This window comes from Rhizophagus irregularis, chromosome 3 (genome assembly GCF_026210795.1).
Source record: "Rhizophagus irregularis chromosome 3, complete sequence".
Taxonomy (NCBI): domain Eukaryota; kingdom Fungi; phylum Glomeromycota; class Glomeromycetes; order Glomerales; family Glomeraceae; genus Rhizophagus; species Rhizophagus irregularis.
This window is the reverse complement of record NC_089431.1, coordinates 4,468,431-4,486,832: the sequence shown is the minus strand read 5'-3', so window position 1 is coordinate 4,486,832 and position 18,402 is coordinate 4,468,431. Positions and strand designations below refer to the sequence as shown.

At 27.5% G+C, this 18,402-nt stretch overlaps 4 protein-coding genes across 4 annotated transcripts; all 4 read left to right on the top strand.

The window, feature by feature from the left end:
* Positions 1 to 1,148: 1,148 nt before the first annotated feature.
* Positions 1,149 to 2,679, top strand: OCT59_021103 (uncharacterized protein; the record flags this gene model as incomplete). The annotated part of the gene is made up of 2 exons (XM_066149623.1): positions 1,149 to 1,420; positions 1,491 to 2,679. The coding sequence occupies 2 exons, from the start codon at positions 1,149 to 1,151 to the stop codon at positions 2,677 to 2,679; spliced, it is 1,461 nt and encodes a 486-aa protein (XP_065990512.1).
* Positions 2,680 to 4,412: 1,733 nt separating this feature from the next.
* On the top strand, positions 4,413 to 6,369 carry OCT59_021102 (uncharacterized protein; the record flags this gene model as incomplete). Its single annotated transcript, XM_025319923.2, has 2 exons — positions 4,413 to 4,669; positions 4,769 to 6,369. The coding sequence occupies 2 exons, from the start codon at positions 4,413 to 4,415 to the stop codon at positions 6,000 to 6,002; spliced, it is 1,491 nt and encodes a 496-aa protein (XP_025172620.2). The 3' UTR covers positions 6,003 to 6,369.
* A 5,234-nt stretch (positions 6,370 to 11,603) lies between these two features.
* OCT59_021101 (uncharacterized protein) lies at positions 11,604 to 13,276 on the top strand (the record flags this gene model as incomplete). The annotated part of the gene is made up of 4 exons (XM_025332389.2): positions 11,604 to 11,857; positions 11,932 to 12,521; positions 12,598 to 12,889; positions 12,958 to 13,276. 4 exons carry the CDS (start codon positions 11,604 to 11,606, stop codon positions 13,274 to 13,276), a joined length of 1,455 nt encoding a protein of 484 aa, XP_025172618.1.
* A 2,826-nt stretch (positions 13,277 to 16,102) lies between these two features.
* OCT59_021100 (uncharacterized protein) lies at positions 16,103 to 17,691 on the top strand (the record flags this gene model as incomplete). The annotated part of the gene is made up of 4 exons (XM_066149622.1): positions 16,103 to 16,359; positions 16,476 to 16,640; positions 17,055 to 17,237; positions 17,445 to 17,691. 4 exons carry the CDS (start codon positions 16,103 to 16,105, stop codon positions 17,689 to 17,691), a joined length of 852 nt encoding a protein of 283 aa, XP_065990511.1.
* Between the last annotated feature and the right edge of the window lie 711 nt (positions 17,692 to 18,402).

Below are 18,402 nucleotides of genomic sequence, written 5' to 3'. Positions count from 1 at the left end.
TAAATAATTTTTCGGCGAAATGGCTTTGGCCTTCGGCGAAAAGTCTGGTTACCCAAAATAATTAATTCTACAAACTTGATTTATCATACAGTAAGTACACCGTTAAAAACCATTCATGAAACTAGTAGATAACCGATATATGTGTTTTTTAATTGGTATATATTCAAATTGCCAAAATACCAAAAGAAAGATATATACAAAATCATCAACAAGTTATAATAAATACATAATGAATATTAGTGAATAGATTTCATAGAAAAAATTACCATAATATTTTTGAACGGATTTCTTAAACACTGTAAGATTAAGATAACAACTTACTTGTATAATTTTTCTGATGTATTATCGAATCATATATATAAGACTGTAAATTGTCTAATGTATTATGCGTCTAAACACAAAGTCAGTGCGATTGAAATTTATGATAGGTAGAAAAAGATTTTCGTTAATGTGAACATCGGAATCTCATCTATCTATTGATGCGTAATCGGAATCGGGTTTTATTATATCCGACTCTGGTGATACTACTTTAGTATATATTCAAATACATATATGATCTACATGATCTACAACAACTTTATTTTTTATTTTTCTATGGTGCCGGAACTCTATACTCAAAAATGGTTCAAATTTTCAATTTATCACGTGAGAAGCATAATAGCCAATAAAAACTCACAATTTTGGACAAAAAATAGAAAAAACAGATACGAGCATGTACAAAAAAGGAAAAAAAAGGAAATCGGCTAAAGAATAAAGCAGAAAGTAGTATTTATTTAAGAACAATCAAGCTAAAATGGGGTTGAATTTTGACTTTTAAGTAAATTAAGGACATTTTAAGCCATTTTAAGCCTTAAAATAATTAAATGTCAATACGATTTATGTAAATTCTCATAAAATAAATGCATTTATGTGACTTTTTGTTTCAAATTTGGGCCAATCATATAAAAATAACCAAATTTCAAACGCTTATAACTTTTTATGTAGATATTTTTTTGAAAATCTGACCGGTAATTTAATAGTACTTGTCTTGTAGAACAAAGTTACCGGTTTATTTCTTTGAAATTCTATTTTATTAAAGTGTTGAAAGATTTATAATTATCACAATTTTATTTTTGAGTATAGAGTTCCGGCACCATATTTCAATTATAATGGTTCGTTTTCGTAATGATCGTTATGTATATTTACAAAAATTATCTCAAAATTTACTTGAAATATTAGATGATGATGAATATTATGATATTACAATTGAAGTTGGTGATGATCCTCACGTAAAAATATTTCGTGCTCATATAGCTATTTTAAATTATCGTTCTTTTCATTTGAGAAGAATTTTGTCAACTAATAAAAAGAAAAGTGACGGGACTTTAACACATATAAAATTACCAAACATTTTACCTGAAATTTTTCAAATAATTTTAAGGTAACAATATTTAAATTATTTAGTGAACAATTATTTGTTTTGTATGATTTTATAAACGTTTTCATTTTAGGTATATCTATGGAGGAATAATTCTTTATAAAGAATATGATGCTTCTGATATCGTTAAAATTTTAATTGCCGCAAATGAACTAGGTCTTCAAGAATTAATTCCGAATACTCAATTATTTTTAATTAAGTACAAAGCAGACTGGATTGAACAAAATTTTAATTTTATATTTCGAACGTACTTTGAAAATGATTCTTTCTCAGAACTTCAAAATTTTTGTACAGAGTTAATATCCAAACAATCAGAAAAAATTTTTAATTCAACTGATTTTACTTCAATTTCAGAAAATTTATTAATCTCTCTTATTCAACATGATAATCTTCAAATGAGGGAAGTTCAAATTTGGGAACATGTTCTTAAATGGGGTATTGGTCAAAATCCTGAACTTTCTTCAGACCCTTCAAGCTATTCAAACGACAATTATAATACTTTGAAGAATACCTTACAACAATGTATTTCTTTTATTAAATTTTATAATTTGACCTCAAAAGAATTTTTGGATAGTGTATTTCCTTATCGAAAAGTTTTACCGGAAGAATTATATAATGATCTATTGAAAACTTTTCTTAATCATGATTATAGACCATCAAATAGAAAAATCAAAGAAATCAAAGAAATTGATTCTAATGAGAATATTGATTCAAAAATCATTACAAATCAACATGTTGAATTAATCTCAAAATGGATTGATAGATTAGAGAACACGAACAAGTTGAACAATTTGTATAAATTCGAATTAATTCTTCGAGGATCTCGTGACGGATTTACATTTAAAAAGTTCCATGAAATTTGTGATAATCGATCTCATACTGTAACAATTATTGAAGTAAAAAACAGTAATGAAATTCTTGGAGGATATAATCCGATTAAATGGGATTCTAAATCTAAAAGTACGATCAAACATTATGGTAAAACTAAAAATAGTTTCATATTTTCTTTTAAGGAAGATATTAATGATTATATTTTGAGTCGAGTAGTAGATGAAAGCTATGCCGTAAATTATTTTTCATATTACGGTCCATCATTTGGTATTGGTGACCTCACGGTATTTGGAGGCCTTTACGCTAGTGATTCTTTTTGTAATAATACCAATTTTTGTAAAAAATTTTTTTATGAAAAGCAGATCAGAAATACTTTCGATCATTTTTCTATTGAAGAATATGAAGTATTTCAAATTAATATTAAATCATAAATATTGGCGAGGTGATTTTCATTGTATTTTTATACTATTTAATATAAGAGCCGAAGTTTTTTTTTTGTTTGAAATCTATCTATATTTTTTCGATTTCTTATTATTTTAAAAATATTGTGCCTTTGAAACTATATTTACACTATCCAATATTATATATATTTATGACGCAAGATTTAATTGTTATTATACATTCAGTACATGTATATGAGTATATGACTACAGTCAACTCTGGATATAACGAACCCTCCGTTCCAGGAGGTTTAGTTCGGTATATTGTGAATTCGTTATATAATATACCGAACTAGTTTTCTTTATAGGCAATTTAGGCCAAATTTGTAATGCTGGCCAAAATTATAATTTCTTTTTAACATAAATTTTCGAAAAAATTACTAGTAATTCTAGCCAGCACTATAAAATTGGCCTGGACTACTATATAGTCACATGACCGTTCGTTATAGAAAGTATAAAGTTATTATATAGCTGATATATAGGGGCTGGTTAAGTTTGGTTCGGATGCGTTATATAGTGTTTTATTATAAAAGTTCGTTATATCCAGTGAAATTATTTATAAAAAATCGGTTCTGGAAATTATGATTCGGTATAACGAGGTTTCGGTACAAACAGGTTCGTTATAACCAGAGTCGACTGTATATTGTAATAAAATATAAAATATCTAATAAAAAGTTACAAATTTTTGGTTATCTCATATTTATTACTTCTTTTTTTTGTAATCTTGTGGCGCAGCTAATAAAGTTATTCCCTTAAAAGTTTGATCGTTTCTTCGGAATACGAGTAATTATTTTTCCAAAAGAATATTGATAATAATCCTTTTGAATTACGCTTGAAAGAAAGAGACCTTCGCAAAAAAAAAATCTTAAAAATAAGATACTCACGTCTTTAAATCAGTTTAAATATTTCAAATGATGATGAAAATTTTTAAAAAGAATTTTATAAGAATTGAAAATTATATTGAATTTTAAAATTAATGGAAATTATGAAATTTTGTTTTTAAATAAGATTTTTTTATGAATTAATTTAAATAATTATTATAATAATAGTAATTATAAATCTTTTTATTAACATTAATAATAAATATTTGATAATTACAAATTTTTATTTATTAACAATTAAAAAATATGAAATTATGAAAATAAAATAAAAACTTCAATTTATCAATTACTTAATATTATCATTTCAAAGTATTTTATTACTACAATTGATTTTAAAACGTTACAAAATGTACATGTGATGTCACGTAATGATCAGTTTGTAAAATTTTAGTGGATTAGAAGTAGATTTATGTAATGATGAGATAAATGTAATGAGGAAATATCTCGAATCATTTGATAAATGTTGAAAATAATGTTAAAATAAGGAATTAGTAGAGTCAAATAACTTAAGTTATCGCTACTTTAATTGCCTAATAACAAATTCCTTCTATTTTTCTATAAATAAATAGTTAATAGTTTATCATCTACCTTGGGTTTAATTGTTTATTTATAATTTGTGAGCGAGTCTTACGGCATTTTTACCAGAATATTTGCTAACTTCCTAACTCCTAATTACGTTTCCAGTAAACTGAGCTAACCATAAGTTGAATGACAATCATCCGAACCGATACAAATGTTGTATTAATAGAGGACAAATAAAATTTGTGTAACAGCAGTGATATATTTGTACCCCTATAAATTCAAACATCGGATACGATCTGCTAATTTTCCATTTCATTTATTATGGCAGGTAATAAATTTTTACCGATATTATCACAAAATTTACTCGAAATTTTAGATGATGAAGAATATTATGATGTTACAATAGAAGTTGGTATCGACCCTTATGTTAAAATATTTCGTTCTCATATGGTTATTTTAAATTATCGTTCCCCTTATTTGAAAAAAATTTTGTCAACAAATAAAAAGAAGAATGATGGAACGTTAGTACATATTAAATTACCAAATATTTCACCTGAAATTTTCCAAATAATTTTAAAGTAAGAAAAGATTAAATTAGAAATATTTATTTTAATATATAGTTTACATAATTTTGTAACTATTTCATAAAAAAAAATAATTTTTCTTTTTTTTTTTAGGTATATTTATGGAGGAAAACTTTCTTTGGAAGAATTTGATGCTTCGTACGTTGTTAAAATTTTGGTTGCTGCCAGTGAACTAAATCTTCAGGAATTAATACCCTATACACAATCATTTTTGATTAATAATCAAGCAGACTGGATTGAACAAAATTTTATTCCAATGTATCAAACTAGTTTTGAGAGTGATTCTTTCTTAGAACTTCAAAAGTTTTGTACGGAATTAATTTCTAAACAATCGGAAAAAATTTTTAATTCACCCGATTTTACTTCAATTTCAGAGAGAACTTTGATTTCTCTTATTCAACATGATGATCTTCAAATGGATGGAATTCAAGTCTGGGAACATGTTCTTAAATGGGGACTCACTCAAAATCCTGAACTCCCTTCTGATCCTGCAAACTTTTCAAAAGATGATTTCAATGTTTTAAAGAATACCTTACAACAATCTATTCCTTTTATTAAATTCTTTACTTTGTCTTCTAAAGAATTTATGGATAAAGTTTTACCATATAAGAAAATTTTACCGAAGGAATTATATAAGGAATTATTGAAAATTTTTTTGAATCATGATTATATGCCAACCGAACCTCAAACGATCAAAACAATCAGTTCAAGGGGCGTTAATTCAATAGTCAATTCAAACAAACAGATTGAATCAATTTCAAAAGATGGTTCAATGAGTATAGATTCGAAAATTATTACAATCCAACATGCTGAATTAATCTCAAAATGGATTGATAGATTAGAAATTACAGATAAGGCAAACAAATTATATGAATTTAAATTAATTTTTCGTAGATCTCGTGATGGATTGACTTCTGAAAAATTTCACAACATTTGTGATAATCAATCTAATACCGTAACAGTTATTAAAGTACGAGGTAGTAATGAAATTCTTGGAGGGTATAATCCGATTAAATGGAAATCTGGAGGTTTTGGCATTACTAACGATAGTTTTATATTCTCCCTTATGAATAATGAAAATAATGAAGATTATCTTCTAAGTAGAGTGAAGGATAAAAAGTATGCCATAAATTATTCGAAGAAACTTGGTCCATCATTTGGTAAAAGTGACCTTACATTATCCGAAGTTATAATGATTAGTGGTGGTGATTTAGTGCAGAAATTTGATAGGTGTCATTGTAAAAAGTCATCCTATGAAAAACCTATCAGAAAAACCGAAGATAAGTTTTTTATAGAAGAATATGAAATATTTCAGATTAATATTTAATTATATGTTTCCTTGTTTAAAATTTTATTTTTGACTTTTTGTGTAATAGAAATTATTAGATTAATAGATTTATAAGAATATAAAGAAGAAAAGAATTATACCAATTAGTTTGTCTTGATCAATTGCAAAGCGTAAATTAAATTTCCCAGTATACCTTTATGTGACTTGTTTAATTTAATTAAATAATTCTAGACGAAATTAAATTTCGATTGTTATTATTCGATAAAATCGTAAAATTTTACTATATTCTTTGGCATGTAAGCCGAAATTTACGTTCTACTTTCGTCTTTATTTTTTTTCTGAAAAAAATAAATAAATAAATAATATAATATAATATAATAAAATGAAATTAAACGAACATAAATTTCAAAAAATTTGATATCAGTACCTTATAATTAACTTTTTAACCGGATTTTCCCATAAAAATAACAATAATTAAAACAATTGCTTCCAAGCCAGTGAAACAACCGTATTCAGAATTATTATACTACTTTCACTTGCTATGCGATTTAAACAAAATTTTCACTATAATTACTATTAAATGAAGTGTAAATATATCTTGCATTATTAAACGCTTTTTTCGTTTAACTGGATTATAGTCATTATACCCTCTAAGAATCTTTATTGTTGCATCGGGATTAAATCTATCACGAGATCACGAAAAATTGATCTGAATTCATACAAAGAACTTAATTTTAAAAAATTTAGTTTCGAAAATTTTGACTTTGATGATTTTAAAACTTTATAAATATCCATTTTAAAAATTAATTCCACATTATGATTCGATAATCTCGATCATTTGAAACTCTGATGATCTAAAATTAGTACTATGATCCAAAAAAATTTAGTAAATTAACGTCCAATGTACTTTGTGATGTGATTTATTTATTATTTTTTCTAAGTGTCAATTTATAGTGTTTGTATCCGGCTAGTATCCGGATAAAATAAATCCGCACTGTTAAAGAATTTTCATATCCGGTTATCTATTAAAATATTTTTTTTGCGAAACCGGATATCCATCCGAATTAATCCGTGATCTTCGCAGATGTTTGTATATCCGCGAATTTAATATCTAAAGTCGAATAATTGACGATAGTTTTTACTTTTTTTTTATTATAGTTTTATTTATTACATTGTATAATAATATTTTTTTCTTCAAAAACTGAAAACATTAGCTATATTGATTTTATTGTAAAGTATAGAATAAAGATTTTTTAAACATTAATAACATCAATAGGAGTTATTATTTTTTGAGGTGGGGATGAATACTAGAAAAGTGGTGACCATTCCGTTTCAAGAACATAACACGACTAAATAACTCAGGTTTCATTCTTGTTCTTTCAACAGTTAACAGATTCCCTACGTCAGAGAACAGTCGTTCTGAAGGAGTAGATGCTACTCGAATACCTAATTTCTTTCTAGCCAATTGACTTAAAACCGGAAACTTTTCTTTTCTATCATTACACCAAGCATATGGATCACTTTCAAATGGAATCTCGTCCAATGCTAAATATTCATTCACTTCATTTTCGGCTGTTGATGTTGATGACTTGGTAAAAGCATAAAACAATGATCTTTTTTTTCGGGGCTGAGCTGGAGGTGTAGTTGAAGTAGTAGATTGTTCCAATTTCATCTTACTATACCTATTTTGCAATTCATCTATAGCATCTTGCTTTTGGTTTTGTGTAAATAAATGTAAGTTTTTGAACCGTGGATCAAGAAGAGCAGCCAAAAGAGCTTCAGATGATGTAGGATTAAAGTAATGAATCAATGCACCATATAAAATTTTTTTTATTTGATCTAAAAGATCGTAAGTATCAACAGGTGTATTGATTTCTCTATCTTTTTCTAATTCAGAAACTTCTCCAAAAGCATCATTAATTCTATCAACATCAATATCAGTAAGGCCATTGTTACTTGAAGATGGACGGACCCATTTCATGATCTCTATAATAGTTGGATTCATGCTGCTGTAAGTACAATATTTACTTTCTCCCAAATAGTTTGTTGCATCTGCAAAGTGAGAAAGAATTTCGGTTAAATCCAAAATTAATGACCATTCATCATCACTTATCATTATATTTTTTAGTAGCTTTGCATCCTTTCGGGAATCAGGATCAGATTCAAGCTCAAGATGATTAACTAATCCTTTAATATATCCTTTTAATTTGGTAAGATGACGCCAGGCCAAATAACTAGAATACCATCTGGTAGAAACGTCAGCAATAGCATTGAGGTATTTTGAAGTTTTAGCAGCATCCTAAGACAAATAAATTAAATGCAATTAATAATTATTGTAATTTTGTAATATAAATAATTTAAATTTAAGTAATAATACGTACTATAGGTTCATCACCTTCTTCATTATTAGCAAGAGAAGGATGCTCCTTTTGAATCTTTTCAAGTCTTTTGGATTGTTTAGTCGTCATAAAAAAATCTATCAAACGTTCCACACGTAATATCAAGGTTTTTGCTACATATAATCCTTTACCCACTACCAATTGTAATGTGTGTGCAAAACATCCTATCCAACTAATTCCATTTAACAATTCAACAGAATTTTTCATATTGGAGCCATTATCTGTTGTGATTGTAGTCGTGATATGTCTTATATTCCACTGTTTTAAGATATTTTCAAAGCATTCAGCTATATGTTCTGCGGTATGTGGGTATCGGACGTATTCTATAGCAAGTATAACTTCTTTAAGAATAAAATCTGCATCAAGATATGAACATGTGATTCCAAGAAATCCTTTATGATTTCTGCCAGTCCACAGATCTGCTGTTAATGCAACAGATTTTGCTTCTTTTCCAATTTGTTCTATCATTCTTGGATACGTAAAATTATATGCCTGATGAATCATTGCTTTTACAGATTTTGCCTCTGGTATTAAAAACGCAGGGTCTAATTCATTGCAAAAAATACGAAATGATGGGCTATTAACAACTGAGAAAGGTTGTAAATCATCAATAACCCAATTAACCAGAAATTGACGAAGTCTATCTTGCTGTGCTTCTGAATATTTTTCAGTTACATTGAGTTTTTGTTGTTTATCCTATATTTTTATAAATTAAATAAAATAAATTTATGTAAAAACAAATTAGTCATAATTATTAAATATAAGTATCAATCATCATTTTTTTAATTAAATAATAAATATTCATACTGGCTGTTTTCCATTGTTAGTCATTTTATGAATAGACCATAGATGACTAATTCCACTACTATCATGTTTAAGTTTTACATTGCATTTCGTACCATTTTCCTTTTCCACTTGACAGATAATGGCTGGTTCATCATTATCAGTATGTCCTTCAATAAAATGCTCCCATATCCAACTAGTTTTTTTCCTTGAAATTTTTTTTTTCTTTCTTACTGGTTGGATAGAATCTTCATTAGGTGGTACGTTTGGGGGAGAAATCAAAAAGGGAGTAATGCTACTTTGGTGTTGTGCCATATCGTCAAAAATATAAAAATAGTGACAAGTAATACGATACTAAAAAAAAAAATGATGAGATTAACGCGACGGTCGCGACGCGTTTTAATACTTTATAATTCATGCAGTGGAACACTGAAGATTTATTACATTTGTTCAGATTGGCATTTAGCATTTCTTAAAACTAAAAAAATACACGTGTAACCGTAACGTTTAGACTAGCATGTATAAATAGTCTGAATTGTGTAACTTGAAATCCCATGGGGTTAATTAACCGTTACGCGAATTTTATGAGGTTTGTACAATATCAGATATTACTAATGTAAAATTTGCACAGATCCCGATAAATTCCTGAAATTCCATGGGAATCCCATATAATTAAAACCCGTGACATGCCTCCGCAAAAACCAATCAACTAATCCAATTTCAGTTAATGAAATTTTACCTCAATCGGAATTTTTTTTTGATTATTAATTTTATTTTGTCCGATTTTTTTTTCAAATATTTTTAGCTTTTTTTGGTTCCTTTTTTTTAGATTTTTCATCTTTTTCTCAAACCAAAAATTTTATCGCAAAAGATATTTAAAAAAAAAATTTTTTTGCAAACATATTTATTCAAAATAATCTTATCCGATGAAGAGGAGTGATGGGAGACGAAAAGGAGTGATGAGAGACAAAAAGAAATGATGGGAAGTAAACAGGAGAGAAAAAGAAATAATGGAAAATGAAAAGATATAATAGAAAATAATGAGAGACGAAAAGAATGGAATAATGAGAAGTAATAGGAAGTGAAAAATGATGAGACAAAAATAAAAAAATGATCATGATAGGAGGTTGGGTAGCAAAAGATAATGATAGGAAACCAAGTAACAAATAAGCCATAAAGTAAAAAAAACTGAAGTTAGTAAGAAACGAAATATAAGATAGAAACAAAATAAAAATAAAAAACATACCTTTATTAATTGTAGAACTGAAAGAACTAAAAGATCTAAAAAAAAATGAAATAAAAACGAAATATGAAACGGAAACAAAATAAAAAAAATAAAAAATAAGAAACGAAATATAAATCGAAAAACAACCGAACCTTAATTGCAGAACTGGAAGGACTAAAAGACCTAAATATAATGAAATAGAGCTAGTAAGAAACAAAGTGTAAGAATATAAGTTAGAAATAAAAATAAAAAGAAAAAAAGAAAAATACCTCGAGACCGAAAGAACCCAGGAAACGAACCTCGAACCTATAACGAAAATGAGATTCGGTAAACAAATTAACATGACACGATCATGTGGCCAATCTGGCCAATCAAAAATATTAAATCTGCCGCGTGATCGAAGACCCTTACCAATTCTCAATATAATTTATATAATACTAAAATTTTCTATTTAAACAAACTCATTGGTCCCGGTGCGAAAGATAATCTAAAATAAAACTGGATATCCGCTAACATAAGGATCTGTTTAGAACTTTAGATCCGGAAATGTTATATAATGTAGATCTTTTGTAATTTTCTTAATTTCCTAATAAAGTAATAAAATGACAAAAAAAAAGTGGTGAAATGATGAACATGATACGTAATGAATCTGGTGAAAATGATGGAAATGATAAAACATGAACGTGATAATGGTAAACAGTAATTACTATGATAAATTATCATGAAAATTATTAATTATAAATTTTCTTTTCGCCACAAGATTTTTTTTTTATGACCTTTTTTTAAAAGAAAAAAAAAATACAATACCTGAATTAATAGAATATACATGTAGTCACACAAAAGTTTTTCCATTTAAAGTTAAAAAATTGGACGGGTAATATATAAAAAAAATATGTAATTGCTTATTAATAACTTATTGGTAATAAATAAATCAATTTTTATATAATAATTACATCTTATAAAAAAATAGATATTTAATAACGCTCATACAATTTTTTTTTTCTTTTTTAAAAAGTCGGGAATACCCATTTCTTTAAATAAATAAGTCAGCAAACCACAATTCAAATTTGTGTAATTCATTCCAATAATTTTATCCGCCATAGTTTAGTATATCAATTAAAAAAATCCACATGTGAATACGCCCGTTTTGTCTCAATTTTATAAAAGTAGGATTTGGTTCTTTTTCCTTGGCCAAAGCTTTCAGTTTCATTTAAAGTTCATTTTTTTGTTCCCATGGATGAAAATAATGAAAATGACCAACTTATTCAAAAGTTTGAAAAGAAGTTGAAAATTCAACAAGAATCTCAAGATACCAAGGTCGAAATTCCCTATCAAAACCCTTTTAATGCCAATGTAAAAAAATTTAGCTTGATTAACCCGATGTATGATTTGGTTGTGAGCCAAATGAATGTTATAAGAACTTGTTTTTTCGTTCATTCTCATACTGCCTTCGTGGAAGAAGACGGAAAAAATTTATCTGAAGAAATGTTAGTTATTCATTTGTCAATTAGTCCTTTTAACGTTTGTTCGTTTATATAATACTTTATTTATTTCTTAACAGTAAACAAATTCCTCAACAACTTTCCGATATTCTCGTTGAGAGTGTAAACATTCGAAATAATTTGATAGAAATTACTGGCATTATGGAACAACTTTCCAAGGGAATTGCAAAATTCGTAAAATTCGCCAAAAATGAGAAATTTCAGAATAAACCTCTTGATAAGTTTCTCCATTGCATAGAAACTCCCGAGAAAAGGTTAAAAATCCTTTTATACAAGACATGTGAGCTTGACACTCAAAAGGTTTCAACGCTCAAGAATAATCTTGTTGTTTTTATGAATATCTCGGGTTCCAAAGCTATCCCAGATTGGGTTAATGAACAAGCTCAGTGTAAGAAAGAACTAGAAAATCTTGAAAATGAAAGGCAAAGAATATTCATGGAGGATATTATGGGATATGAAGAAGTGGCCAAAATTATTGGTGAAATGGAATTCTATCAATCACAATTGACGGATCATGAGTACCTGAAGAATGATCTTCAGAAAGAGAAGAAAATACTCCAAGAGCATCGGGATATTCTTGAAAGACAAGCTCTTGAGTCTGCAACCAAAATCAGAAATTTTTTCCATTTCATGAATAACAATCTTGATGGTTTGAAACTTATAATTATATCAAGATTTTTCATAAATAAACTTAGACTCTAATAATAAATTTCATATGTTGGCAGTTTTACGGAAGCAAAAAATGATTGTCAAACAAGAAATATCTGAAATTGACTGTCAAGAAGATCAAAAAAAAATATATGAATCAATATGTAAGAAAGAGCTCGCATCTCTAACGGAAACGTTAAAATTGGCAAAAAAGAGAGTCGAGAGAGCAAAAATTACTAAGGAGACGCGACTCAGCAATATAGATGAACAAATTGCGAGGAAGGAAAAAGAAGTAGATAATTTTGAGAAAGAAATCCTCCAGATATTGAGAAAATATGGCAATCCGTCAATTAACTCGACTTGTTTATTGTAAGATTTCCAAAATTCAATTCCATTATTTACATTCAAATAATTTTAATTCTCTCTCCGATTAAAAGGTTAGAATCTTTAGCCGGGTTGGCCAGCCAACAGGTGCAAGGTACCGCAGTCTCCACTTCATATCGTACCATTGTAGGAAGCTTACTTGCAGGTATTGAGCAAAATATCGAAAGTATTCGCGAAGCAGAAGGTGACCGTGATTTATTAGACATTGAGATAATGGATCTTGAAACAAGTGTAGTCCCGATCAATTTTTTCGTCTCGGAGATTCGGCCGATCATCCGTAACAGCATTTATGGAATCAGCTCCCGAGAGTTGGCTGAATATTCGGCAGGAAAAGCTTTAGAGCTTGGTTTTAATACTAAATTGAAGAATTGAAGGTTGATACTTTGAACTTTTTTTTCCTCATTTACAATTTAAATAAATATTTTGCTTCGTCAATGTTCAATAATAATTCTATCAATTTAAAATTTTGTTATTTAAAAATTAAATAATGTTTTAGAAATAAATTAATGTTATCATGTACAGTATTAACTTTTAATAATGAATTACTCGCGATACATTTTCGGATAAGATGTCTGTTTGGCCGTGATGTTGAATTTCATAAATAATTGAACCGATCAAGAGCTCTCGAGCACTTTTTCAATAGAAATCAGCTAGTAATGCCTGATCTCTTGAAGTAATCTCGGGAAATTCATGGTGTAAAGAGTGTGTACAAGGGTTGATGATAAATTTTAGCCAGTCAGCGCAGCTCTATAAAAAAAAGGATGGTTGAGAACATCCCAAATCATTCATAAAGCTCAGTTTATGGTGAATAATATTTTAATTTCATATATTATTTAGCGCAATTTTTTTGTCTTTTTCTAATATGCTTCGATAAAATTGACCATTTATAAATGATGAATATTACAGATTACTTTTTGAATGATGGTGTATTTAGAATTATAAAAAATTTTGTTAGTATTTGTTACCTGGACTCCACTTCATTCTTGGCAACAATATAAATAGAAAATTTTAGGTTTCTCGGTTTAAATTCGCTCTGCTTCAAAACTAATACAAAAATGTTACAACGTGAAATCATTAAATCTCTTAGCCATTTTACCGTTAGTTCCAAGTAGTTAAATAATGATCGAAGATTATACAGTAACAAGTAACAGTAAGTTCAATTGCAGAATTAATGCTCTACATATCAAATGATGATTCTCACTTATTTCAAAGCCTTAATTATAAAACAAATCAAATATACCTCAAATACAGCGGCATCGAAAAATAGTGTTTATAAATATCACATTAGGGAACATTACGATATACAATTTATTGATTTTAATATAACATTAGATTAATAGACAAAAATATAACAAAATAATACAAGCAAAAAAAAAAAATTATACTTGAATTTCCTATTGCTTTAAAAAAGAATTACGGTTTTAACTTTCACCTATTTAATATCTTTTTTTTTTATGTATAAAAAAGGTGAATAATTGTAATATAGTTTTGTACCTAAGAACAATTAACTTTATCCCTTGATTATAAAAAACTGACTTTCATAAAACTAGTTATCATGATTTCATTTTTTTAAAAATATGTAAAATCTTTATGTTAATTCATGTACCTTGTTTGCACTATCATAAATTTTATTGGGTAAGAAATTAATGAACATTATATATGCTCGATTTTATTATGAATTGAAAAGTCATGACAGTCATGGCAAAAAAGTTTTGAAAACCGGTCGTTAGAAAAATAATTGCAAAAAAAATTCAAGTGCACTTAAAACGAAATTTGGTCGTTTATACCGACATTACATGTCTGTCCGAGTCCTGAAACTACGTACCTAATCTAAAAATAGCGCTTACAAACTATTATTTTACTGATTAGAAAATGAAATGTGCCACTAATTTTCACTCATATCCAATTACTCTTCTTCGCGATTACATTCTCCAATTATTGAATTCGAAATTTACGCAGCTTTTAAAACCAAGATTTGTTGCGTAAATAAAAGTATAATTGAACAGACTATTTCAAATAAAGAATTTAGCAACGCTCATTTCATTAAAATCACCAATATCGTTATATTTAATGATTAGATATACTGTATGTTAAAAATTATATACTGTATTTACATATTCAATAAAAGATTCCGAAAAATGTATTTGCTGACTACTATAAATTAACAATTATTGATGTTGATGTAATGTATTTACTATGATGAATACATTAATACATGCTACAATTAGTATTGTGAAAAATAATAAAATAAATAACTACTTTCGCATTGTATGTGAAAAATCCCGAAATATGGAGAAATTAGATAATTTAGAAAATAGAAATGTTGACGAAAGTCGATGCCATATCAAGGAAAAAGAAAGCTGATTACAATATTCCCAGGATGGAAAATGTGACGGTATCAAGAAATCTCGTTATGTAAATGATTCAATTAATAATTTTAAGATACTATTAGGAAATTACCGTGTAGAAAATTTATGTGATGGAATAATTATGCTTTTTAACAAATTTAGTGTTGAGGATTTGAATGTCTTCATATATACCTATTTCATATAACAGTAAATGGGCCAGTTATTCTCATAAGCCGTTTACAATGCAATGGTAAATTGCAATGGTACCCGAAACCCAAAAGTGACAGTATCAATGTTAATGTATATTTTTTGTACGTTTGTATACAGTAATCCATTTTTGTATATTTCCTATATATTTATGGAACATTCTATAGATTCTATAGACATTTTATGTATGTTGCATATTTTACATTTATTTATGTATGTTTTCTAAATGTTCCTTTTTTATAGCCCTGTAAAAAAAGTCGATCCGTTTTTTATATTCCATCTTTTTCCGTAAAAGCTCATCTTTCCGGAATTAATAACCTTATAGCACGGAATTTATCGAATTATTTACATTTTATTTCCGTGAATGGATCTGTGAAAGGCTCATTTTTACGGAGTTTTTACAGAAATAACGGATAAAATTTTTTATAGAGTAGGAATCCCTTGACTTAATACATTATAATGTAAAGTAAATAGTAGGATGAGAATTGGTACTATATACTATACAAATGCTGTATTCTAATTTTTTAATTCGGACAAAAAAGTTTGTGTAACAGCACGTGATGCAGGTAACACTATAAATTCAAAACATTCGGATACGATCTGTCGATCTGCAAAAAAAACTTTATTTTCCATTTCATTCATTATGTCGGATAATAAATTTTTACCAATATTATCACAAAATTTACTCGAAATTTTAGGTGATGAAGAATATTATGATGTTACAATAGAAGTTGGTAATGACCCTTATGTTCAAATATTTCGTTCTCACATGGTTATTTTAAATTATCGTTCCCCTTATTTGAGAAGAATTTTGTCAACAAATAAAAAGAAGAATGATGGAACGTTAACGCATATTAAATTACCAAATATTTCACCTGAAATTTTTCAAATAATTTTAAAGTAAGTACGGATTAAATTTTAAATATTCATTTTAATATATAATTATCATATATAAATATATATATTGTAACTATTTCAACTATTTCATAAAAAAATAATTTTTCTTTTTTTATTAGATATATTTATGGAGGAAAACTTTCTTTGGAAGAATTTGATGCTTCGTATATTGTTAAAATCATGGTTGCTGCCAATGAACTAAGTCTTCAGGAACTAATACCCCATTCGCAATCATTTTTGATTGATAACCAAGCAAACTGGATTGAACAAAATTTTGTTCTAATGTATCAAACTAGCTTTGAGAGTGATTCTTTCTTAGAACTTCAAAAGTTTTGTACTGAAATAATTTCTAAACAGCCGGAAAATTTTTTTAATTCACTCGATTTTACTTCAATTTCAGAGAAAACTTTGATTTCTTTTCTTCGACATGATAATCTTCAAATGAATGAAATTCAAGTCTGGGAAAATGTTCTTAAATGGGGACTCGCTCAAAATCCTGAACTCCCTTCTGATCCTGCCAACTTTTCAAAAGATGATTTCGATATTTTAAAGAATACCATACACAAATGTATTCCTTTTATTAAATTCTTTACTTTGTCTTCTAAAGAATTTATGGATAAAGTTTTACCTTATAAGAAAATTTTACCAAAGGAATTATATAAGGAATCATTGAAATTTTTTTTGAATCATGATTATAGGCCAGCCGCACTTCAAACGATCCAAACAATCAGTTCAGAGAGTGTCAACTCAAACAAACAGATTGAATCAATTTCAAATGTTGATTCAATAAATATAGATTCGATAATTATTACAACACAACATGCTGAATTAATCTCAAAATGGATTGATATATTAGAAATTACAGATAAGGCAAAAAATTTGTACGAATTTAAATTGATTTATCGTGCAACTCGGGATGGGTTTAAAGGTTATAGATTTCATAAAAATTGCGATGACAAATCTCATACTATATCAATTTTTAAAGTAAAAGACAGTGATGAAATTCTTGGAGGGTATAATCCGATTGAATGGAAGTCCGAGAACTTTGGCGTTACTAACGATAGTTTTATATTTTCTTTTGCTAATAGTGAAAGTATTGAAAATTATCTTCTAAGTAGAGTAAAAGATAAAGAGCATGCCATAAATTTTTCAAAGAAATTGTGTCCATCATTTGGTGAAGGTGATCTTACATTATTAGGAGCAACTTGCTTTATAATTGATGGTAAAAGAGCTAATAAGTGTTATTGTAAAAAGTCATCCTATGAAAAACCTATCAGAAAATCTGAAGATAAGTTTTTTATAGAAGACTATGAAGTATTTCAGATTAATATTTAGTTATATATTTTTGTTTAATAATATTTTGTTTTGACTTATTTGTATATTCTTTTCTTCTTTTACATCCTTAGTCTAATTTCTATTACTAAAAAGTTTAGCTTGATAAATTTCGAAGCGTAAATTAAAACCAATATACCACTTGACATACAGTATAAGCCGAAGTTTACGTTCTACTTTTATCTTTAATTAATTTTTTCTAAAATAAATAAATAAATAAATAAAATAATAAAATAAAAATGAAATGAAGCGCATAAATTGATGTCAATACCTTATAATTTACTACATATCCTTCTATCATCAGTTTCTCTAGTCGGTTTATCCCCTGAAAAAACAATAATTAAAACAATTGCTTCCAAGCTGGTAAAAACAAATTATTATATTTTCACTTGCCATGTGATTTAAAACAAAAATTGTTACATCAGGATTAAATCCATCACGAGATCACGAAGCATTAATCTGAACCAAACAAAGAACTTAATTTTAAAAACTTGGTTTCAAAGATTTTAATTTTTATGATTTTGTAACTTTATAATTATCCATTTTAAAATTAATTCGACATTTTGATTCGAAATAATTCTTGAATCAAAATTTCTTGGAAGGTTAATCTCGATCTTTCGAAGCCCGGATGATCTAAGGCCACACAAATTTGATTTCACGTCACCTGGTCATGTCAATTTTTGCAAAACTTCGAAAAAAATTTTATAGCATTGT